The sequence below is a fragment of the Macrobrachium rosenbergii genome, chromosome 8 (assembly GCF_040412425.1).
Source record: "Macrobrachium rosenbergii isolate ZJJX-2024 chromosome 8, ASM4041242v1, whole genome shotgun sequence".
Classification (NCBI taxonomy): Eukaryota; Metazoa; Arthropoda; class Malacostraca; order Decapoda; family Palaemonidae; genus Macrobrachium; species Macrobrachium rosenbergii.
In genome coordinates, this window is record NC_089748.1 from 68,547,564 (window position 1) to 68,572,134 (window position 24,571).

The 24,571-nt window shown below is 46.0% G+C and overlaps 1 protein-coding gene across 1 annotated transcript; it reads right to left on the reverse strand.

The window, feature by feature from the left end:
- Window positions 1-14,406: 14,406 nt before the first annotated feature.
- LOC136841176 (uncharacterized) lies at window positions 14,407-14,829 on the reverse strand. The gene has a single exon (XM_067108216.1). It carries the CDS (start codon window positions 14,827-14,829, stop codon window positions 14,407-14,409), a length of 423 nt encoding a protein of 140 aa, XP_066964317.1.
- Between the last annotated feature and the right edge of the window lie 9,742 nt (window positions 14,830-24,571).

Sequence of the window (24,571 nt, forward strand, 5' to 3'; positions counted from 1 at the left end):
TTGGAAGGGTAGCCTACTCCAGGGAGCTACACAACCCAAGCCCAACTCCTTGCTTGGCGAAGCCTAATATGGAGCCTAACCTAGTATAGGTTAGGAAAGAGGAAGGAGTGTAAAAGGGGAGGAGGAAGCAGCAGGGAGAGAAATTTTGTGCCGAGAGCCAACCGGATCGAGAAGGGGGTTAAGGAGGCGACTAGCCTGAGGAAACACATCCAAAGAACTCGATTCCCCAAATGGAGGAAGAGAACTAAGGGGCTCACTCTACCCACCAAAAACGACCCGGAGGAAACAGCAACCAAAACTCCTCAACCTGATCTCCGCACCCAGGGCAAGGGATGGAGCTTACTACAAAATACCATCACACATAAACAATCAAAATCAAATTAAGTTCATTAGGGACGTAGCCCCTACCTCGGGGGAGAGGCCGATTGGGGCTGTCGCTACCACCAGAGGCAAACCACACAACCAAAAAACAATAAAAAATAAATAAATATACTAAAAATAAAAGAAGAGCACCATCTTCAAGTATAAAATAATAGCCTACTTGAGACCAAAATGAAAAATGAATCCAACCTGGGGTACTTGGACGGGGCATCACCCTAATAAAGGCCGATAGGCCGATAATGCAATTCAAAAACTAAAAAGGGAGGGGAGCCACCGCAGGAACCACCAGGAAGGAAATCAAGGGGTTAAAATCTTTCTATAACGACGAGACAACTCCAACCGAAGAACAGAAGGAGTCGCCCAGGGTCGACATGGTTGGCGGGGACGCCGTGGCGTCATAATAAGATCTCAATATTTATGAAAACAGAGACCAAAACAGCCAATAAAAACAGAACAAAAACCCCACAAGAAGATGGTACTTAACTTAGAGATGGAAAAGGTGCTCGATGCCATTGTAGATGATGAAAACAATCCAAAAAGGGGACGAGGACACAAAAAGAAACGAATTTATCACGTGCTAGAAAATGGAATGAAGTAGGTGGCGCTGGTGTCGCCGTCCTGGCGGGTGTTGAGTGTGGGGCTGTAACGGCTCACCGCTCTTTCCGGGGTTTTGATAAGGAGAGATCTTTCGAGTTTATTTCTGTGGTAGTGGTATTTCACTCACCCTTCATTATACCGGCGTCTTCCTAGAAGACGCCGACTGGGGGTAGTAACCCCAGCTTTCTGAAAGCTCTTTTTCTCTGGTATATCTAGCATTGTTATACCTAGAAATTGTGCTGTAATGGAATTTCACCGCTGACACGGGACTGGACTCAGAAATCGGTAGGTTTCACATATACGCCTATCGATTTCCTTCCGCCAAACTCCGTCTCCAGGCGAGATTCTCGTTAATTCGGTAGGTTTCATATAAACCTATCGGCCTCCCGCCTCATGTGGCTTATTAATAGTTACTCTTTCGGTGTTTGAGCTCTCTGGGCGAGATTCTCGGTGGATCGGTAGGTTTCATATACGCCTATCGATTTCCTCCGCAAACTCCGTTCGGGCGAGATTCTCGATAAATTGGTAGGTTTCATATACACCTATCGGTTTTTCCTTCGCCAAACTCCGTCTCATATGACTTATTAATAGTTGTTCCTCCGGTGTCTAGGGTCCTAATTTTCCCCCTCCTGGAGGCCGGCGCAAGTCTCGTAACTCTTCGCCTCAAGTTAACTGTTTACGGAGAGTTTTCTGAAGACGTTGCAGGCCTTCTGTCTCATTCTCGAACCTGTGAACATCGTCCCGGAGCGATAAGTAGGTGGAGACTGAGGGAAACCTTTTCCGCTTAGCTCGGAGTTAGGTGAGGCAAACTTTTCCTTTAGGGATTCGTTAGCTTCTCATCCCTTTTCGACGGTTCCTGGTCTACCGTCCCCTAAGGTGAAATCAGTAAAAAAAAAAAAAAAAAAACTTTTTTAAACCAAGAAGACCCGCTCCGGGCCCCCTCGAGGACGTCTCGGATCTCTAATCCAGTGCCGTCCCTGAGTTTAGCCTCATCTTCTGGAAAGGGACACGACCCAAGCAAAGCAAGGCGGTTACCCCTCCTTCCTTTGTTGAAAACTCCTTTACGGGTCTCCTTATAAGGAGCTCGATTTGAGGGTCATTGTCAACCTATTAAACTATCTACCTACCTCATGGTCCATGCCTTCCTTTCCCAGGAGCTTAAATCCCAAGAGATTAATCTCAAAACTCATTGTCAATGGATCACCTGTTCAATCCTGCTCCGTTCCGAATTCTATCGTTCGACACCTCCACCTCTTTTCCTCCAGTCTGAGGAACCTTGGTGCCTTCCCTTTATGCTTCCTAGCATGAAGGCACCCTCCTGTCAGTGTGGGGCACGGTGGTTGGTGGAAGGGCATTTCTTCCCTTCCGGTCTGGTATCCCCTTATCCGGGTTTTACCAGACTGTCAGAACGAGCATGGCATCTGTCTGGCAGGATCCATAAGTGAGCCCTCATTTATGTTTCCTCGCCCCTTGTGCTCCGACTGTAGCCCCTCTTATCAACAGGCTTGTTTTGAAAATGTATCTCTTAGGCATTTCCGGGAGACAGATTTCATGATACGTTCACAGTGAATCTTCTAACCCCCGGACTACGCTTCTAATTTATACAGCGCACAGCTCCTAAGCTTCCGAGTCAATTTCCGGAAGCTGAAACAGGGTGTGTCAGGCTTGCCCGTTCCGCCTGAGCCAAAAAAATCTTATGAACAGTTTCACCTGGAGAATTAATCTTTTCCCAGGTGGGCGTTGTTACTGGCCCGTCTGGGGCTACTAATGTTACTCAGAGCCTCCGTTCTCGTGGGTGTCTACCTTCTACGAGCAGAAAAGCGGTCTGATCTTGCCGGGCCCTGTCCCAAGTCCGCAAGAAGTTCATGTAGTTCAAGAGCCCCTGCTCAGGCGGTGGTGCAGGCTCTTCAGGTTTCTGCCCCTAGACAGCCGTCAGCCTCTCACCCCAGCCTCCACCTCGATGTGTGCGGGTTCATCCAACACATCAGCCCCTTGTAACACCCCGTGTCTCTGCCTCCCCACGTGCCTCCGCCGTGGAGTTTTCTTTGCTTCATACGAAAACCTAAGGAACGAATTTTCACTTAGACATTTGGCCAGAGGCTCTGACCCTCGGGGTTTTCATAGGAGCAGGGAAGCATCCTACCCTCTCCGAGAAATTGGGAAGGCATACGCTTCAGAGGAGGCAACAAGAAGCCTCCTCCCTGTAGTATTTCTCATGTGGGTGGGAAGCTGTACCATTTTCGGGGCCACTGGAACTTCAGTCCCTGGGCCCAGAGTATAGTTATCAAGGCCCGGGTGGAGCTGGACTGTTGTCCCCTCCCCAATCAGGTTCAATCAGCCTCCGGCCAGAGTTCTGGGGTCTTTGTGAATGGCCTGTCAGGCTTTTTCAGTCTGCCAAGGAAGTTCCCTTCCACTGGAAATTTTTTCCGGGCGTGTCCCGTTTATTTTCCTTATTCAATGCGGTGTGTCTCGGTTGCTTACAGTCTTGTGGGTTCGGATCCCATTGCTCGTGGAGCCGTAACCGCCTCTATAGACCTTTCCGACGCTTCCTTTCACATCTTGGTTGCAGAAAGGTCCTATCCTTTCTTGGGATTCAGACTCGGGAGCAGGCGTGCCCTTCAGGTTCGTGCCCTCCTCAATGCAGCTCCAGAGTCTTTGCCAGTTTGAACAATACCGTAGTTCAACAGCTCCGGTATTAGAAGGCTATGCTAGCTGCATATCTAGTTGCCTGGCTCATTTAGGCACCCAGCGTCAGGAATTGCCTGAGGGTGCCGGTCATTATAATCGGTTTTCTAGAGTCTTTGGGCTTCTAAGTAAACAGGAAGGAATCCCACCTGATTCCTGAGGGTAGCCTTCAGTAGTTGTGAATCCAGTGGAAGCGGAAAGAGATAGCAAGGGCGACCTATCATTTCATCAACTCAAGCATACCTCGCCGTGCCCAAGAAAGGTCTTGTTCTTCCAGTTTGCTTCAGTGACGGTTCTCCTTCTGAAGTTAAAGCTGGAGTTTATGATCGGGTATGGCGGAGTCAGGACGTGTCTCCTTGATTCCTCCTGTTTGAATAGTGGCCTCCGCCTTGCACAACTATCAAGTGCTTACCGAAGTCAGTTCCTCTCCAGCTTTCTCCCGCCTCAGTATTCCACACCGTCACCTCTCTGGGCGGGTGAGGTGGATATTTTTGGCCCAATGAAGTACATGGAACTTAGTCGGTCACGTTCCGCAGTTCCATATCAACGCTTTGGAGGGCGGTGACAGTCTTCCTGTCCTTGGGAAACTTCTTCCCCAAGAGGTTTCATTTAGGCTGGTTCTGAACAAAACAGCAATAGTGCGCTGCGTAAACAAGTGGTTTTGGACTCGAGTTGCTTCATTCAGGTTATGGTTCATTCTTCTCCATAACCAACAGACACAAGTGCCTCTGTCTACCACCCTTCTCTTCGTAGGGGTCCAAAAGGTCACTACTTTTTCCCTACCCAGGGCCTCCTGGTGTCGGAGTAGTCCTTAGACGGAGCGTCATTCAGGTAGTCTTGTGACCTTTTCCTGGACCTGGAAGTAGGTCTGTTTGCAACCCAATTCAGCCACAAACTATCAAGCTGTCACGTCTGGTATAAACTCAGCCTGCGTCAGCCCCTCAAGCTCTGATGTCCTGGCTTTGGGTCTTTGTGAATCTTACAGTTTAGGAGGAAACTGATATTGGTCCTGTTATTACTGTTTTCCTGAAATCAGTTAAGGGATCCTACTCTACTGCAGTATGGTTCTGCAGTTAAATAACTAGCACTCTTTACATAGTTTTCAAGCTACAGCAATGATGCGGCCACATTGGCCTCGAGGAAAGTGTTTTGTTGGAACCAGACTCACAGGCTCTTAACTTTCATCCCTAAGGTCTGTGTTCGTCTAAGAACAGTACTCCGTCCACATTCAGTTTCCTGGTCTTTGAGTAATGTTTCGGAGTTAGCTTCGGTAACCAACAATCATCTTGTTCTTACCTTTCCTTGTTGGGGAAGACCCTAGTTTTAATCAGCTTAGCTTCTAGTGCTAGTATTCGTGAACTGTCTGCCCTGTCTAGAGGAACCAATCATTTTGGTTTCCTCATCAGGGTAGTGTTGCGAATTCTCACCCTAACTTTCTATCTACAATTGAAGGTCCTCATTTTCGGTGGTCACCTTGAAAGTACTCCCTTTTACAAGGTCTGTTTCTGTGCCCAGTTTTCTCCTTACAGGCTTTTTTAGACAGGACCTCACAATTTTGTCAGATCCTCTTTTTAAAAAAGGGGTACTTTCATTGGGTCTGCTATTAGGCAGGAAGTATTTTCTTAATACAAGCCTATTCAGGTTCTATTCTAAGCTCATGATCTTAGACGGTGACCACTTACATTATTTTCATTACATGAATTTAGAGGACCTTACTAATGTTCAGGTAGAATTCTCCTAGTTTTCAACGTCTCTATTTAAGTCTTTAATAGCATAAGAATGATGTTTATTTCTCTGTTATTATTTCACCGGGTGACACGGGACCCTGATCAGAAAAGGATTTGACAAAGGAAAATCTATTTCTGGAGAGGGGCCCGTGTCACCCTGTGACCCACCCCTGTTTTTTTTCATTCTCTCCTCCCATGGTAAACATCATTCTAGTGGGGTGGGTGCTAACATGGAATGCGGCTAGTGTTGCCTTGTATACAGTCCGCAGTAGTGCATGGGCTTGTATCGGCACCTCTCGTTGGGACTTTTGACATTGGGAATCTCTATAGGATAAGGTTCCGTGTTTTGTAGTTCACCCTTTTCCATACACGACTCCATCTAGTGGAGCTCGCTCTGGGGGTAGTAACTCCAGCATTTCATTTAGCTTTCTCTGGTATCTAGCAAACGGAATTACCTAGAAATAAGTGCTGAATGGATTTTTTTCCACGGGTGACACGGGCCCCTCTCCAGAAATAGATTTTTCCTTTGTCAAAATCCTTTTTTTCTTCTCATGAAGGATGGAAGGAGTGATTTGATGAGAGGATGAATAATTTTGTGAAGTATCAAAAAATGCGAGAGCTTACTTAGACAATTAACAGGTCGGACCATAAACCTACCCAGTCTTTTCCTTCTTCCAGTGTTGCTCCTTCTACTCCTCCAATGCCTGATATATTTGATTCCTCACACTTTCTCTGCTCTGCCTTCTTATGCCCCATGTGGTTCAAGATAAAAGGATAGGTAAAACTGAAGAAGATATTAGTTTACTTCTTTCATCAGTTGGACATTTATCTGAGTATATTGTAGTTAAGGATTGTAGTTCCCCTCATCGACCTATTTCAGTTCCCCCATGAGAAAGGTGTCAAAGCCTTGTTTGTCAGTAGCCCACTGTCTGGACTGCCTTGTGTTAGTAGGTGTTCTCCTCTGCCCAGAAACTGGCTCAAGTGTGATTTTCTTCTGGTGAGAGTGACCCATTGGAATTATCTAGGGATTATAGACATTACATTTCAGTTACTTCAGTAGTTTCTGAACTACACATCAGTTATTTGGTTGTCCAGTCGTTTACTTGCCCTGTATTACCATTTATTCCTTCCATTTCTGACATTAGACCTCACCCTTTTACTCAATTACCCCTCCCTATTGCCATATTCCTCACCTTTTGACAGTTGTACAAATCTGTACTACCAGCTTTTCTTATTCTGCCAATTCTAATGTTTTGCAGACAGCTCTGGTTGTTATCTCAGCAGTTTTCTCTCTCAAACTGAAGTTTTCACCTCATTTGGGTTTGTTGTGGAAGTGCTAGGCAGGGGGTATGTCTACCGTAGTGAAGTCATGTATGGCCCCTCTTCCTTTTCCCATCCAACCACCTCCCTCCCAGCCATGTTGTGAGTCACCCGCTACCTCTTTATCGCCTCATCATCTCAGTTGGTGGATTTGCCGATTTCTGCTGCCCAGGTTCTTCCTTTAGACTTCACGGATTTTGACCCCAATGTAGATGAGTCTCCCTCAGTTTTTAAGTGTTGATAGATTGCACTGCTGTTTTTTACCCTAACCATTTTACCAAGGTTGAACCTGTTGGTCAGCATTCACTTTTGCCTGCTTCTACTCGGCTCCTGTTCTGGCAAGTAATTAAAGTTATCTGCTTCTCTTAAGATGCGTTTGGAGGCAATCTTGAAATTATTATCCCTTAAAGCAAGTTCTCAGAATCAAATGCTTCAGTCTCCACTTTCAAGAAGCTTTGTAGAGCTGCTCATTATGGCACAGGAACTTCTGTTCCTGGCGCAAGTTATTTCAAGCTGCTTTTCCCAATGAGGCAAAGGGCTCTTGAAACCAGGAAGAATCTTTGGCCTAGCAGTGAGGCAGAAGTGCTTATGAACTCAGCATATCATTTCACTGAAGAACTTTCTTTTGCAGAACTCACATTTGGCACAAATCATTTATTGCACTAGGTTAAACATATTAGTCTTGAAGGGGCAATGGTTCTTGATGAGGCATTGGGGTATTTACCTTGTCTGGATAGGGCTATTTATAAATCTGGTTGGTTCCTCTAGACAGGGCAGACAGTTCACGAATACTAGCACTAGAAGCTAAGCTGATTAAAACTAGGGTCTTCCCCAACAAGGAAAGGTAAGAACAAGATTGATTGTTGGTTACCGAAGCTAACTCCGAGACATTACTCAAAGATCAGGAAACCGAATGTGGACGGAGTACTGGTCTCAGACGAGCACAGGCCTCAGGGTTGAAAGTTAAGGGCCTGCGAGGTCAATTTCAAAAACCGCACAAAACATATTCCTCGGGGCCGATGCGGCTGCGTCATTACTGTAGCTTCAGAAACTATATGAAGAGTGCTAGTTACTTAACTGCAGAACCGCACTGCAGCAGAGTAGAACCCCAGTCTGATTCTAGGAAGACAGTAATAATAGGGCCAATACCAGTGTCCCCCTAAACTGTAAATTTCATAAGGATCACAAAGCTAGGGCACCAGAACTTTGAGGAAGCTGGCACAGGCTGAGTTTGTACCACTTGTGACAGTTTTGGGTCGCAGATTTGGAGCACCAAGAACCCATGAAAGTTCTGAATTGTGGAGGACTTTAAATAACAGGTTCATCGGGGGGAACAGATAAACTAACTTCCACCCGTTCCAACCTAACGACACTGTGACCGTGGAGAGAGCTAGAGGGTCTAGGTTGGGGGGCCATACAACAAGATAGTTTGTGGCTGAATTGGGTTGCAAACAGACCTACTCCTAGGTCCGGAATTAGATCGCAAAACTACCTGAATGACGCTCCATCTAAGGACCATTCCGACACCAGGGGGAATGCCCTGGATAGGGAAACTGCAGCGACCTATTGGACCCCTACGAGATGGGTGGCAGACAGATGCCACTTGTGTCTGTTAGCTATGGAGAAGATTGAACCATAACCTGGTTGATTCGATTCGACTGCGAACCCCCTTGTATACGCAGCGCACTACTGCTGCGTTGTTCAGAACCAGCTTTATATGAATCCTCCTGGGAGGAAGAAGTTTTCTCAAGGGCAGGAAGACTGCCACAGCCCCCAAGGCATTGATACGGAACTGCCGGAACGCGGCCGACTAAGTTCCATGTACTACTTAGAGTTAAGAATATCCACCCCACCCGCTCAGAGAGGTGACGGTGTGGAATACTGAGGCCGGAAGGGGAAGCAGGAACTGACTTCGATAAGCCCTTGACTGTTGTCCAAGGCCGGTGAATGGACTATGTCACCCGGTGAAATAGTCACTTTCACCGGGTGACACGGGCCCCTCCCCAGAAATAGATTTTTCCTTTGTCAAACTCCCTTTTATAAATCTTTAGGAGAGATGTCTCATATTTTTGCCAACTCAGTTTTTAAGAAATGGGAACAGCTATGTTTGTATTTATCTTGTAAAGTAGCTCCAACTTAATGGTCTGTAGTTGTTTTTTGATGCGCCTCATCATTGCCTCCTTAACCCCCAAGTATTTAAGGCTGTTGCTGAGGATATTTCAAATTAGGAGAGTAGGGAATTCTTAGCACTATCTTCAAAGTCTCCCTTCAAGCGGCGTGTGCCTGCAACTGTAGCCGATCTTGCACCAAAGTTCATGCAGAATATCGACCTAAACAGTCCTCAAGTTGTTCTGCTTCCAGTAGCCCCTTTTGAGGTGCTCAAGCCTCATGGTATGAGAGAAATCCTCGCAAAGGTAACCATGAATGATGTTTCTAACCCTCTATGGAGGCTATCTACAGTTTTTGGAATGTCTGTCAGAGCTTCAGAGCAGAACCTTGGATAGTGAAGGTTCTCTGGGAGGGATATATCATACCTTCTCTTACACTTCCTCCACTGTCGGCATCCCTGATGTCCCTCCCTGTGTACCTTCATCATACAGAGAAGTTGCGAGTTTTGCAGGAGGTGATAAGACTATTGTTATGCAAGGAGGCAATCAAGCCAATTTCAGAAAAGTCACCTGGGTTTTACGATCTCCTTTTTCTTGTTCCCAAGGCCTCGGTGGGTTGGAGACCAGTTTTAGACATTTCCAGCTCAACAACTTCATTCACCTGACTCCCTTTTAGCGACTCATCCAGTTTGATAATCAACAACCAAGGCACTTTCTTCCACATCCCAATCCATCATCAGTCAAGGAAGTATCTACACTTTGTCTGTGTTTTTCTCTGAGCACAGCACCACAAGTATCCACCTGTGTGTTGGCACCATTAGTAGGATGAAGTCATCAGCTTGGTATCAGAGTCCTACACTTAGTTCTTGCCAATTATTCGTTGGGGCTGGGCATTTTGATCAATGCTGATAGGTCTACGCTTAGTCTGACCCAGTCGAATGTTTTTCTGGGAATGAAGACTGACTCTTTTCAGGGTTTTCCAACAGGGACAGATATGTAGACAATTTTCTACCACTTGAGAGAATTTCAACCCTAAGAAAATCTTCTAGTCAAGAAGTGACTATGTTGGGACACATGACCTCTAGAGAATTCTGTCAACATGGGTCATTTAAGATTGAGACCAATTCAGTTTTATCCCAAGAACTCTTGGGAGATGTCTCGTCTTCTGGATTCCACTCAAGTAGTAGTTCCTTCAGATCTGGGTTCTCTGTGTTGGTTGGGAGATCGGTCAAGACTGCAGATGGGTTTGCCTCTAGACCTCAAGAATCCAGACCTCATATTGTCCTCAGGCATGTCAGAGAGCCGTTCTGGGAAACATCAAAATGTCAAGGATTTGAGCTGTAGGGGAGAGCAAGCTGCATACAAACAACCTAGAGCTTTTGGCAGTTTGGAAAGGTCTTATACAAGCAGAACATGTAGTCAGAGACAAGACAATTGCAGTCTACTCTGACAATTCAACCTTTCATTTTTAACATGAGAAACAAAAATCATGAGATCTGTTCAGGCAAGCAAAGAAACCACTGGGTAGAGGCTAGGAACATTCCCTCAGTTTTTCTGAGGGAGAAACAAATTTTTTTTTTTTTTTTTGCAGACGAACTCAGCAGGAAAGGGCAAGTTCTAACATCAGAGTATTGGCGCTGAATAATCCTGATGGGTTCAAGACCTAAATATCATAATCAATAAATCAATCAACATCAGAGTGGTCTCTTTATCCACCAGTTTGCTAGAAGTTGTGAAGCCTTTTGGGAACTCCTAACATCAATCTGTTCGAGATTGTTCAAAACACAAAACTCCCAATTTACTGCTCTTCATGCTAGGATCCTCAGGCGTAGGCAGTTGATGCTTGCTTTTCTTCAAGAGTGGTGGAATCTAAACCTTTATACTTGTCCTGTGTCTGTTGTTTTGAGGAGAGTACAAGTCGCAAGCTTCACAGACACAAGGATGATTCTGATAGCTCCTTGGTGGCCCCAAAGGAAATGTTTTCCCAAGCTTCCTCCCCTGGCAGTAGATGTTCCTCTCCTTCTGCTGTTCAAGAAAGATCTTCTCAGACAGTCTCATTTGAGAAGATTTCACCAAGACCTCCTCATGCTCCATCTGACCACGTGGAGCCTTTCAACTCTTATAAGCTGGAGGGTTTTCAAGTGTGGCTAGGGAACCAATCCTTAAGTCTAGAAGGCTCTCCACTATTAGACTGCATCAACAACAGTTGTCAGTTTATAGATCTTGGCACTTGTCCAGAGGGATATCCAGCACCTGTGCCTCTATAGATAACCTGATTAAGTTCTTCTAGTATCTCAGGTGTGCAAAGCAGCTTTCTGCCCCAGCATTCAAGGATATTGCTCCATGTTGCTGTCAGTTATGCTAACTTGAATGTCACTCACATTTTAGATTTAAAAAATGTTTCTGATCTTTTGAGCTGGAAACCCCAAAATCTTCTATCATGGTTTGGGATAGAATTTGGATGTCATCCATAAGTATTTAATGTTTCCTCAGTTTGAGCCTTTTGATAAGGTTTCTTTTAGTATATTTAACTGTGAAGACCCTTTCTTTTAGTTCTTGCTATGGCAAAATGTATATTAGTGAGCTTCAAGCCCTTTCTTGTAATGTGGGCTTTGTTCAAGGAGGTACCTGTCTTTTCTTCCATCGTTAGAGCAAAAAACATCAAAGCAAAAGGCCCTCCCAGACTTATGACAGTGTCTAATTTAACTACTAAAGTAGGCAATGAAGAAAAGACTTTATGTCCAGTTACAGCTTTAAGGGTTTACCTGGACAAAGTTAAATCTTTAAGAGCAGGATTTAAGAATTTATCCTGTGGTGGTAGGAGGCTGATCACTATGTCCAAGAATCCAAAATCAGGCCTCCAATAGGTGGGACAGAACAGGTATTGTGACAGAACAGGTATTGTGACAAACTCTCCCACACAATAAGATTAGATGGCAGTGGCTGCTTACCCTTACGCAACCGAAGACCCCTGAGAAAAAATCAATGGGCTTGCCCAGTGTAAGCGACTCGCTGCCCACACCCACCATACTGCCCTCACCATCATACCACCCACACCCATTTTGCCATTGTGCTGAAATAAATCCAAACCTGCATGGATGACAGATTTTATATGTTAAGATTAATTGGTAATTTTGTTTGTTAAGAAGATTTTCTTTAACCAAATAGTCAGGAGTGAATGTCAGGATTTATTTTAGTACGTGCTTGCACTGGCTAACATTCCCGATCGTTTATTACAATTTTTTTTTTTTTTGTTTCTCTGTCCTGTCTTAAGATGTCTGTTTAACAATTATTTTTTGTGCATAAATCGAGGCAACAATGGTTTGGGAGAAACTGACGGAAATATATGTATGGTAGAAGTTGCGTTCCTTGAGAGAGAAAACAGGATGTTCTTGCTTTTGTCTCGTTTCCTCTGATGGATGACGCACACACACGTGCGGCTGAGAGACCGCCAAATGCGGTCTCTTACAGTTTCAACACTGATGCTAAAAGGAGCACTTCATTCCTACCGGTTTTTTGAAACTCGTGTGCCCTTTTACCACATCCAGCAATTTACTGATTACAAATCCTGAAAAGTGAACAACTATAGTTGGCTGCTGACTTTGAGTATCGGTCTGTTGTTTTGATGACCTTGATCATAGTGGGTCAATGAGGGGGTGTTATCTGCATACTAGTATTGCGTACTTCGGTGTTCTTCCAGCAAGGCGGCGCTGCAGAGCCTTACGGCCATCTTGAAAATCTCCGGAAACCACGAATATTAAATAGGCGCTTAGTGTGTCCTACAATATTTTGTTCTAGTTCATTATCTTCATGATGGTAGGGTGTATTGCTTCTTATCCTTCAGAAAAAATAGAATAATATTTCAAAAAGACGATCTTGCCCATTAATAAAAGGCTTAGTAATCAGTGGGTCCGTAGGGTACTAATTGTGTCAACAAGTGTAGTCTCAAATATGTTTCTGTGAGACTATTTCAGGACGACTTAACCAATCCATAGAAAACTACTCTATTACCCTATTCGATATGAAAAATAGCTGTATTTTTTCGTAGAACCATGTCTCATATATTGGTAATAACAAAAAACTATAGCTTAGGCTAGACCTATGCCCCAATTAATTTGGTAAATTGTTATCTCATGTAACCCTATTCTAATTAAAACTTCATTTCGAATACATGAATATGATTTCTGTTTGGTAAAAGTTACCAAATCATCATGCCAAGAAAAAAAACCCTACAATGATGGTAAAAATGAGGAAAAGAATCTTTGTCATCCGAGCGGTAGGCTTAGCCTATTGATTTGGCAGCTATTTTCATCGTTTTGTCCATTTTTGAAGAATCTCATTCCAAATTAGCCAAAATTACTTTCTTATGGTAGCCTCCCATTAATAGTTCTCTGTATCGCTCCACTTTCTAACTGGGCGACGGTGGCGCCTCTACCGGCGGGCGCGTAATTGGAGTTTGGAGTTGGAAGATGTCGACAACGTGACAGGGACGCAGTTCTGTGCTGCAGTTCATTGCTGTAATTCTGTTGATGGTTAGCCTATTCACTCGTTGTTCCTTTGACCAAACAGTATACTGTACTCTAAACTCTCTGCTTTGTTTGTTCCATTAACCATGTTTTGTCTAGACACTACAATGGTTACTGGGTGTTGTTATAGCAAATCAGGCATTCTTTTACTGCTCAAGCTGTTTCATATAGCAGTGTTTGTTTGTTCAATTGGGTTTTCCCGGAAACTCTCAGTCAATCGCTTAGATTTCTTCTTGATTCTTCTTTCGCTGTCTTCTTTCTTGCATTGTTACATCATAATTCTTCTGGTCCTGTTGTCACACAACCTTTCCTGTTTAAGAGGTGTCAAAGAAATGAGCAGGATAAGGTTACTGCTATTTAATGTGGACACAGGCAGTTTATACAGCGGCGGACTGACGTCACGCTGAGGAATACAATGGGAACAAGGGTGACCTGAGGTCAATAACATTTGACAATAAAATACACTAAACAAACACACTGAGTTACACAAATGAGCAATAGTAGAGTTGAATACATTCTGATACCTGAAAGAAGGAACACATAATCATACAATTTGGTAGCAGGTAAGTTTTTACATAAAACAATTTAATTGATCGGGTATGTCTGAATTTTGCGTGACCCGTTACCCAGGAACGGCAATCCTAGGAGAAGCGAAGAAAACAGGTCATCACCACAGAAAACCCGCTCAGCGGGGACTTTATAAATACTCCCCCCCCACCGCCAAGACGTGGGTAACGTCTAATTAATCGGCATATCTGCTGAGGCATTGCAGAGTGCCGCGGCTGCGTGAAGTGAGCGGGGTTTTGCTTTGTGTGCGGGAGCGGCTGGCTGAGGGTGTGGGCGGACGTTTACGGGGGCGGCCGCGTGCCCGTTTTCTGCAGTGGCCTGGCTGTGAAGGCGACTACTCAGGCGCAGGGTGCAGTGCGGTGACGTCTGTGCCCTCCTCCAGGAGGGCGGGCTTTATGCAGTCGACCGACACCCAATCGTCCTTTCCGTGGAGGGCGAGCCGGAAAGCCTTGACATTCCTCTCCAGCAAGCGGAAGGGCCCCCTGTAGGGCCTGGTCAGGGTGAGTGGACGGCGTCATCCCTGACAAAGACGTGAGTGGTGGAGGACAAGCCGGGCGGCGTGAAGGCAACTGACCTGTCGGTATATGTCCGCTTACAGGGGGTGAACTTGCCAACTACCTCGCGAAGCCTCTGGACTGATGGATTGTGGCAGTCCTCTGTGACTAGTTCGCCCGGGACTATGAGGGGCTCTCCGTAGATTTTCTCAGCTACGGACGGGTCGCCGTTGGCTCTGAGGGTGGTTCTTAACCGGAGGAGGACCCATGGCAGCTGGTATTTCCAATCCTCAGCAGTGCAGCGGGCCATAAGGGACGCCTTCAGGGACCTGTGGAAGTGCTCAACCAAGCTGTTGGCTGCGGGGTTGTAGGCGGTGGTGGTGTGGTGAGATGTCCCCAGCAGGCGTGCCAGGGCGGACCACATTTGGACAGGAAGGCAGGGCCCCTGTCGGTGGTTATGTGGTCCGGGACGCCAAAGCAGCTGATCCAGCTGGAGAGGAGGGCCTCAGCGCACACGCTGGCGGTGGCTTCCTGCATGGGCGTAGCCTCAGGCCACCTGGTTGAGCGGTCGACAATCGTCAGGAGATATCTGGCCCCGCCTGACAGGGGTAGAGGGCCGACGACGTCGATGTGTATGTGGCTGAACCGCCGGCTCGGCTGGGGAAACTCGCCTACCCTGGACTCGGTGTGACGACCAACTTTGCTGGTTTGGCACCGAAGGCACTGCCTCACCCAGGTCCTCACGTCCTTCCACATTCCATGCCAGACAAACTTCTCTGTCAGCAGCTTGGCCGTCGTCCTGCCGGAGGGGTGGGACAGCCCATGGATGACGTCGAATACCTGGCAGCGACGGGAGGCGGGCACCAGGGGGCGCGGCTGGCCAGTGCTGACGTCGCAGAGGAGGTTTGGACCCCCGGGGGTGAGGGCTACATCCTGCCACTTCAGGGATGTGATGGCGGTGTGGTAGGCTGGAGTCTCCGGGTCGGCGGTCTGCTCTCGGGCAAGGTCCTCATAGTTGATCCCAAGCTGCACCGCGTTGAGCTCAATTCTGGAGAGGGCGTCTGCTACAGGGTTTTCCTTCCAGGGAGGTACTTGACTGAGCAATTGAACTCTGCGATGGCCGCAAGGTGCCGTTGCTGCCTGGAAGACCATGCGTCCCCCTGCTTGGTGAAGGCGTTAACCAGCGGCTGGTGGTCCGTGAAGATTGTGAAGGGCGTGCCCTCCAGGAGGAACTTGAAGTGCCGGACTGCCCGGTATACCATGCAGAGTTCCCTGTCTAATGTGCTGTAGCGGGCCTCCGCGGGGTTGAACTTCTTGCTGAAGAAGGCGATGGGTTGGGGGGCACCGTTGACGGTCTGCTCTAGGACGGCTCCGCAGGCGACGCTACTGGCATCCGTCGTCAGTTGGAGGGGAGCGCTGGGGTCCTGGTGGGCCAAGGCGGTTGCCTCAGCAAGGGCAGCCTTCGTCAGGGAGAAGGCCTGCTGCTGGCTGGGTCCCCACACTAAGGATTTTGGTTGACCTTTCAGGACCCCCGTCAGGGGGGCCATTGTGTGCACGATGCCGGGGATGAACCTCCTGTAGTAATTCACCATCCCGAGGAACTCCTGGACAGCCTTGACAGAGGTGGGGACGGGGAACCCGGTGACGGCTGCGACCTTCAATGTGAGCGGGCGGACACCTTCCGGGGATATCTCGTGGCCTAGGAAGTCAGCTTTCTCGACGCCGAAGATGCACTTGTCAAACCCGACAACGAGGCCGTTCTCCTGCAGGCACTGCAGGACTGCCTGGATGTGCCTCTGGTGCTCTTTATGGGACCTGGAAAATATAAGGATATCATCCACGTAGCAGACACAGAACTTCTGGTCCCCCAGGATGCTGTCCATGAGCCACTGGAAGGTCGCCCCCACGTTCCTCAGGCCGAAGGTGGAGAAGGCGAAGACATAGGACCCGAAAGGCGTGATGATGGCGGTATTCGGGATATCCTCTGGAGCAACTGGTACCTGAAAGTAAGATTTTAGAAGATCCAATTTAGAAAATATTTTGGCCCCGTGGAAGGAGGCCGTGAGATCCTGCATGTTCGGCAGGGGGTAGTGATCAGGTTCAGTTACGAGGTTGAGTCGCCTGTAGTCGCCGCAGGGCCTCCAGGAGCTGTCCGGTTTCTGCACCATGTGGAGGGGAGAGGCCCACGGGCTGGCGGCCTTTTTGCATATTCCCATCCGCTCCATTTCGGCGAAGGCATTCTTGGCCTCCTGAAGACGCCGTGGGGGAAGCCTCCGGAACCTTGCGTGTGTAGGGGGGCCCTTCGTTTTGATGTGGTGGTAGATGTCATGTTTTGCTGGGGCACCAGGGACCTGACGGAGCTCAGGTCTAAATACGTCGGGAAACTTCAGCAGCTGGGCGTACTGGTGGGGGGCGACAGAGCAGATGGCAGGTGCGCTGGGTCCCGTTGCGAACGGGAGGGACTGGCAGGAGTCGGTGTCGAGGAGATGCTTGCGACCGACGTCGACTGCCAGCCCGAAGTGGGTGAGGAAATCCACGCCCAGGAGCGGGGTCCTTACGTCCGTGACGACGAAGCTCCAGGAATACCTCCGGCCAAGGATGGAGATCGACAGGAGCCTGGTGCCATAGGAGAGGATGGGGGACCCGTTGGCGGCCGTCAGGAAGGCAGCTCGGTCCGGTGAACTCTTGCGGTCCTCCCTGGGCACCGGAAATATTGATCTGACAGCCCCTGTGTCGACCAACATCATCCTGGGTTGATGACGAGGTTGAGGGTGCGGGCGGCCCTCTCGGCGACCAGCAGGGAGCACGTCTCTATGAGGGATGCTTTCAAGTGGCAGTAGGTGAGGGGGTGTGCGGTGGACACCCACGGGACGAGTTTCCTGTAGACCTCCTCCGGTAGGGCATTTATCATTGCGTCAGCCTGTAGCACCTCATCCGTGAGTTCCGCCAGCCTGAACTGACCCTCGACCCTGAACAGCCACGCTGATGGGTTCCCCTGAGTGAAAGGTGGCAGCTTTATGGTGAGGGCAGCTTTTGTTTGACCTGCCGGACAGGGCACCAGGCAGGGCAGCGTGCGGGGCATGGGCAGCAGTGTGGAGGAATGCGAGAGCCTTGGCGCGGGGAGGGGCGCGGGTGATATGGGCGGGAGGTAGGCATCTGAATCCATGAGGTTTGCAGTTAACTGAACGAGGGTGGGGATGTCTGCGTCCTTGCTTGCTCTTGCTCTCTTAATTGGAGTGGAACTCGCTTCAATACACACTTGAGAGCGCACCGTGTGAGTCCATTAATGACGCTGGTGATTTTCCGGTGAGAGTCAGCACGCCCGAACGCTGGTTACAGCGCCGTAATTAGTCCGCTAGGGGCGGGGGTAGTTCCTGGAGCCAAGACTAAGTCGCCGTGTGAGTCTGCTAATGGCTCCGGGAACCACTCCGGGGTCACCACTTTAAGAGGTGTCAAAGAAACGAGCAGGATAAGGTTACTGCTACTTCACTGTGGACACAGGCGGTTTATATAGCGGCGGACTGTCGTCACGCCGAGGAATACAATGGGAACAAGGGTGACCTGAGGTCAATAACATTTAACAAACACACTTTGAGTTACACAAATGAGCAATAGCAGAGTTGAATGCATTCTGATACCTGAAAGAAGGAACACATAGTCATACAGTTTGGCAGCAGGTAAGTTTTTACATAAAACAATTTAATTGATTGGGTATGTCTGAATTTTGCGTGACCCATTACCCAGGAGCAGCGGTCCTAGGAGAAGCGAAGAAAACGGGTCATCACCACAGAAAACCCGCTCAGCAGGGACTTTACACCTGTAAAAATTGAGCACTGGTAGTGTAGTGTGGTATGAGGAGAAATTTGCTAAGTATAAGTTTGTTTAAATTATTTCATTATATATTTAATTAATTTTGTTGATATGACACCCTTTCACAAGCTGTCAAATGCTCATGATGAGGAATGTCTTGTGTAATGATTTAAGAATACACAGACTTTGTTGAGAAGATGGACCAATTGTTCAACTGTTTCAATAGTGGAACTCGTACCAGTGATGTAAAAATGCGACATGCCATGAGTCTGAAATCAGGTCACAAGGAATTTCTAGTTACTGTCTCACCTGGTTGGATGGTATCAAATCACTCGGTCCACAAAAGCCGCCTTGCCTCTCTGGATGGCAGATGGCAATTAAAGGTCTGTTACAGTTGCGGGATGGGTCACATTCAAAGTACAAGATGTCATACCTATTAAACAACAGACTGCTTGGAGAATTTATTTTCAATAGTTCGAGGGAAAGGTGAACACAGGGACAATCCAGATGCACGTCAGTTCAGGAGTGCACTCTGCCAAGCCATGGTGGATGCTATTATGGTTCCAAGTGCTGGTGCTAACTGCCAAGAAGACATTGATACCTTCTTGGTAACTCTGAACAATATAGGTGTAATGATGGAAATCCTTCCTTTGAATTAATGACAATACCCTTCATAATTGGTGGACTGGAAAAACGAATTGGTTTTCAGCATATCAAGACGTTGAATTAACCACTCGAAATTGAGATTGTCTATGATTGAGTGTGCATACAGAAGTGCAAGTTCAACTAAGCCGTAGTTGGGCAAGCTCAAATCGTACTGTTCAAGACATGTATGACAACTTGAGAGGGGAAAGGAATGCAGCTCCCCTTATTTTCATTTGAAATGCCATATTTCTCCCTTGCAAAAGGTATGCACTTATCTTAGTTTATATTGTACATATTGCCATAAAACTTACTAGTGTTCATTTGTATTTTTACCTTGATGCAACAGCAAATTACCGGGAGTTCTTATGGTAATGTTACATAAGTTGCACCATGATGAGCTTGCATGTGGTTGCAGTTCCACCAACCGTAGGCTAAGATGTGAGATATTCTTCCATAATTTTATGAACATGTCAATCCTTGAGTTAAATTCCACCTGTTATGCATGTAAAGCTAAGCTAACTGTCTAATGCAACAGTTATGTTAGGCGTGAGTACAGTATAGCCTAGGCTAAGGACTGCATGCTGTCTGGCACAAGATTGCTGTCCTAAATGAACTTTTCGTATTACACAGAACCAGTGTAAGAACCACTATAAGTACCTGTTAAAGAACCAGTTCTAACAATTTGGAAGGAAAACACCACGTATCTCCTCCTACTAAGCCACATAAAACAAACCACTGGAGCCAGCCTTTCCCTCAACCCTAACCAGAAATGAAGATTCGTCCGTCTATGGCGTCAAGTACCAGTTCCAGCTAAAAGTAGGCCTGGGTTTATTAACCTAGGCAGGTGTATCACACTTGTATTAGCCTATGCCCAAGACTGAATTAGTATGTGTAGGCTAGTCTGAGTTAATTGTCCTAAAATGAATGGTAGCCCCCGAATGTAAGTCAGGACAATTGACATATAAAGCCACAAGTAATAACAACACTGTTATTAAACAATTATTACATAGGGACTTCAGGTTTTGCAAAATCTGCAGTGAAAGTCACACATTCTTCTCTGCCAATTCCTGTATCAGTACAGTGAGTAATGACCCTCCCTGGGGGAGACCTCCTACTCGAGGAATGCAATGTTTTAGCATATATCACAGGTTTCATTGTGCGTAAGATTCGTCACAAGGTTTGTAGAGAATGTAGGACAAAGCTTAAAAGTACTCTTGATCCACACAACCCTGTTCAAGTTTTCCTTTCCAAGAAGACTTATGGTAACACACTACTAAGGGATTCAGAGCCGATGAAACACGGTTTTTCGTCAATAACTTTTCACCGAAACGTCGGATAAAGGTGAAAGGTGGTAAGTGTAAATTTTATGACCCTACCTAATTTTTGGAAGTATTATTTAGTACTTAAGTTCGATAGTTTTTATATTTATAGAGTAAAATGAAGTCGCCAATGCCGGAACTGAGAAAATCACAGACAAGGATCCTAAAACTATTCGTTACGTAACGTAATATGACGTCATGAAGCTCCACCCATCCACCAGGTAGGCGGTGAATGAATATGCTTACTATTATGATCTCGTCTCTCGAGATCAACAGGTTCTTTAAAAAACAAGCAATTGGGCTGAAATGACTTACGAGAGGTGACAAACAAAGGAGAGAGGAGCAGAACAAATACAAAAAGTTACCTAAAATTAATTTATTTACAAAAATTTACAAGTGAGTCAGGTTCAGGAGAGAAAAAAAAACTTAAAATGACCAAATCAATAAACAAAACACATGACAGCAACATAAAATTCACATAAATACAAAAAAAATCATGAGACACAGGCAGCATAAAATCATAAACAACAATAGTAACAATAAATAATAAACAAGCAGCATAAAGGAAAAAAAATCGAGAACTATAAAACCAACACTGCTGGACAACTAAACAGAGCCGACACGGCAACCATCAAGTCCTCAGAAACAGTTCTCCAAAACTGGACTCCCACGACAGAGTCGATGCGACAACCATCGCGTCCAAAAGAAAGCTCTCCGCTGCTCTGCTGCGTGACCTGCTGTTGTCCTGGACCTGACTGGCGAAATCTGACACCATCCACCACACGTCAACTCGTCAGCAAGAAAAACAAAAAAACAAAAGGAGGCAACAACCCACTAAGGGAACAATCGGCAAACGATTGTTCCTAACACCTCCCCACCTAACAGAAAAAAGAAATTTACCATAATTTTTCTTTTTTACAAACAAAATACTCTCCCCCGATGCTGCCACACCCCCGCCAGCCAAAACAGAACCAATCCTGGCCTAAGGTCGCCAATATTATGATCTTGTCTCTCGAGATCAACAGGTTCTTTAAAAAACAAGCAATTGGGCTGAAATGACTGACGAGAGGTGACAAACAAAGGAGGGAGGAGCAGAGCAAATACAAAAAGTTACCTAAAATTAATTTATTTACAAAAATTTACAAGTGAGTCAGGTCCAGGAGAGAAAAAAAACTTAAAATGACCAAATCAACAAACAAAACACATGACAACAACATAAAATTCACATAAATACAAAAAAAATCATAAGACACAGGCAGCATAAAATCATAAACAACAATAGTAACAATAAATAATAAACAAGCAGCATAAAGGAAAAAAAATCGAGAACTGTAAAACCAACACTGCTGGACAACTAAACAGAGCCGACACGGCAACCATCAAGTCCTCAGAAACAGTTCTCCACAACTGGACTCCCACGACAGAGTCAATGCGACAACCATCGCGTCCAAAAGAAAGCTCTCCGCTGCTCTGCTGCTGTCCTGGACCTGACTGGCGAAGTCTGACACCATCCACCACAAGTCAACTCGCCAGCAAGAAAAACAAAAAAAAAAACAAAAGGAGGCAACAACCCACTAAGGGAACAATCGGCAAACGATTGTTCCTAACACTTACAATCTAGGCTTCAAGAAATTCGATAATGGCCAGCAGGATATGGAATTGTCCCCGTGGTTGCAAGACTGCATTTGTGCTACAGCTTGCCACTTTGTATACAAGCGAGAAGACCCGTGGCAAGATTTCCTATAGCATGAATAGGTAATTATTTCTATGGTGGGTAATAGTTACTTGGCTACCCCAGAAGTGTGGGCAGGAGCTGTTGTTAGACAATCCTGACCTCTTCCTCGAGAGTGACGATGAAGACATTTTGTAAATAAATTATGTATAGTGTTAGACATTTTATTTGTATATGTAAAACATACCGTCGTAAATGTTAGTGCATCCGGACCCAGTATAATAAAATAAAGATATCAATTTACAATGTAGGAGTTCCATCAACCTTTTGAATGAAACCTGGTTTAGCACCAGTAGTTATAGTTATATAAAGAGAGTGTGAGGCTCCAAGAAAAGTCAGAGGTACGAGACTGATGCTTTATTATTCTTGACAGGTGTTTATAAGACAAAAAAGGGGACGGAAAGGTAGCGGGTGACCCGAGAACCACCGCAGCGTCCATACAAGATTTCTGTTTTTTGTAGCAAGCATAAAAATACGTTCAACATTTGTTACATGACATATAAAAGATAGATATACATATCGGCAGAAAGGCCGTACAATGATGCATAGGATGAGGTAAACAAGGAACCTGAAATAAAGACAGGTAAAATACATGACGTGATTAATGTACATCTGAAAAGGAGACACACGGGTTTGGCCATGTCCTGTGCTCTCAGAATGGCGGTTTCTTTTTATACACGGCGTTGATGTCGTCTTCCTCCGACAGGTTGCAGGCTCCCAGGGTGGCGGCGGCGTGTGTCAAAACCTTGGTGGCCTCGTATAGTTCCTGGGTGTTGTCGACTAAGGCATCCATGTCTCGGTTCTCGGCATCCCTTATCTGGTGCCAAACTTCCTGTGGGAGGCGCCGAAGGAAGGTAGCTTTTGTCAGATCTATTGTTTTCTTCCTCCCGTTCTCTTCGCGACCTGGGAGTGTTATTAACCCCCGAAGCTGGTCCCGGGCTTCCCTGGGTGATTCATCTCCAAGGGGCTGGGATAGCAGGTTGAATGAGCACTGTGCTCTTTTGGACACGGGCAAGGAGTAGGAATTCATCAGTTTGTTTTTTAAGTCTGTGTATGAGACTTTGTCTGGTTGCGTGTTTAGCCAGGGGGAGATTCTATTGAATACTTCTTCTGGGAGTGCTGTCATGACTATGTCTGATTTTGTAGCATCGTCTGAGATGCGTGCCATGCGAAAATGCACATCTGCATACCAGAACCATGATGCTGTGTTTTGGCGCGAGAATGGGGAAAGTTTGACTGTGTCCGGCTTTGTTGGTGAAAGCGGCGTGCAGACGATGCTCGCGGGTCCACATTGAGGTTCTACCTCTGACATCTTGACTGCTCACGTGCCAAAACGCGGGAAAATGCGCTGTATTGAGTCCGTTAATGGCGCTGATTTGTTCGCGAGGTCGAACGAAGTGTCAAAACATGCCCTTTTGGGTATGCCGTATGTAGTCCTTTACTGGCACAGTTTCTGTCAGGCAGGGTGCTATCAGAGGCCTAAACTTTACGTCGCAGTTAGTCCGCTAAAGGCTCTCTGATGGTAGGGTGCAGCCGTAGTTAGTCCGTTAGTGGCTGGGCCAAAACCCCTGTCCCTGACCCGGGGTCACCAGTGTAAGGTTTCAAGAAAAGTCAGAGGTACGAGACTGAAGCTTTATTATTCTCGGCAGGTGTTTATAAGACAAAAAAGCGAGCAGAAAAGTAGCGGGCGACCCGAGACCCCCTGCAGCGTTCATACAAGATTTGTGTTTTGTAGCAAGCATAAAAATACGTACAACATTTGTTACATGACATATAAAAGATAGATATATATATAGGCAGAAAGGCCGTACAATGATGCATAAGATGAGGTACAAAAGAATCTGAAGTAAAGACAGGTAAAATACATGACGTGATTAATGTACGTCTGAAAAGGAGAAACACAAGGAAAGAGAAGCGCGATTTGATGCCCTTACAAGAGGATAAGCTGTATGTATTTACTAATTTTTTTTCCCAATAGAATATATAAATATCAATCCAGATTAATGCATTACTATATATATATATATATATATATATATATATATATATATATATATATATATATATATATATATATATATATATATATGAAATAATAAAAGATCAGAAGATAGTGTTACAACCCACAAAAGTGCTAACATTCGTCTTAAACATTAGTGTGGTGTATGCCAGCACAAACAAATGCTATCACAGTTTACACGCTCATAGTCGGAAGGCGCCACCGGTCTCGCAGTCTCTATATGCTATTCTTTAGATGAATTTTGACTACGCCAAACCACGGATGACGAAAGTGCACAGGGATTACACAAGAACACTATATGGACTCTCTACAGACAATGTCGGCTTTTGGCTGAGGAAAGCGAGAAGCGTATGAGACTTTTACCTGCGGTTGGCTTCTCATGGTGCCGCCGGAAAAGACTCGGAACGAACCCTTACAAGGTCTCTCATTACCTAGTATTGCTACAATAACTCAAATTCTTTACATCAATTATTTTGTTCAAAATCAATCTTTATTTACCAAAAAGGAGAGTTTCATTAGTATTCGTGATACTGTCTATGTAAGCAAACTCGATGTCAGGAAATTTTCTTCAGTATTTTCACAGAAAGGGGAACCACAGTCTCGGCCGCCTAGTTCTACTTCCTCTTGCTTATCCTGAACG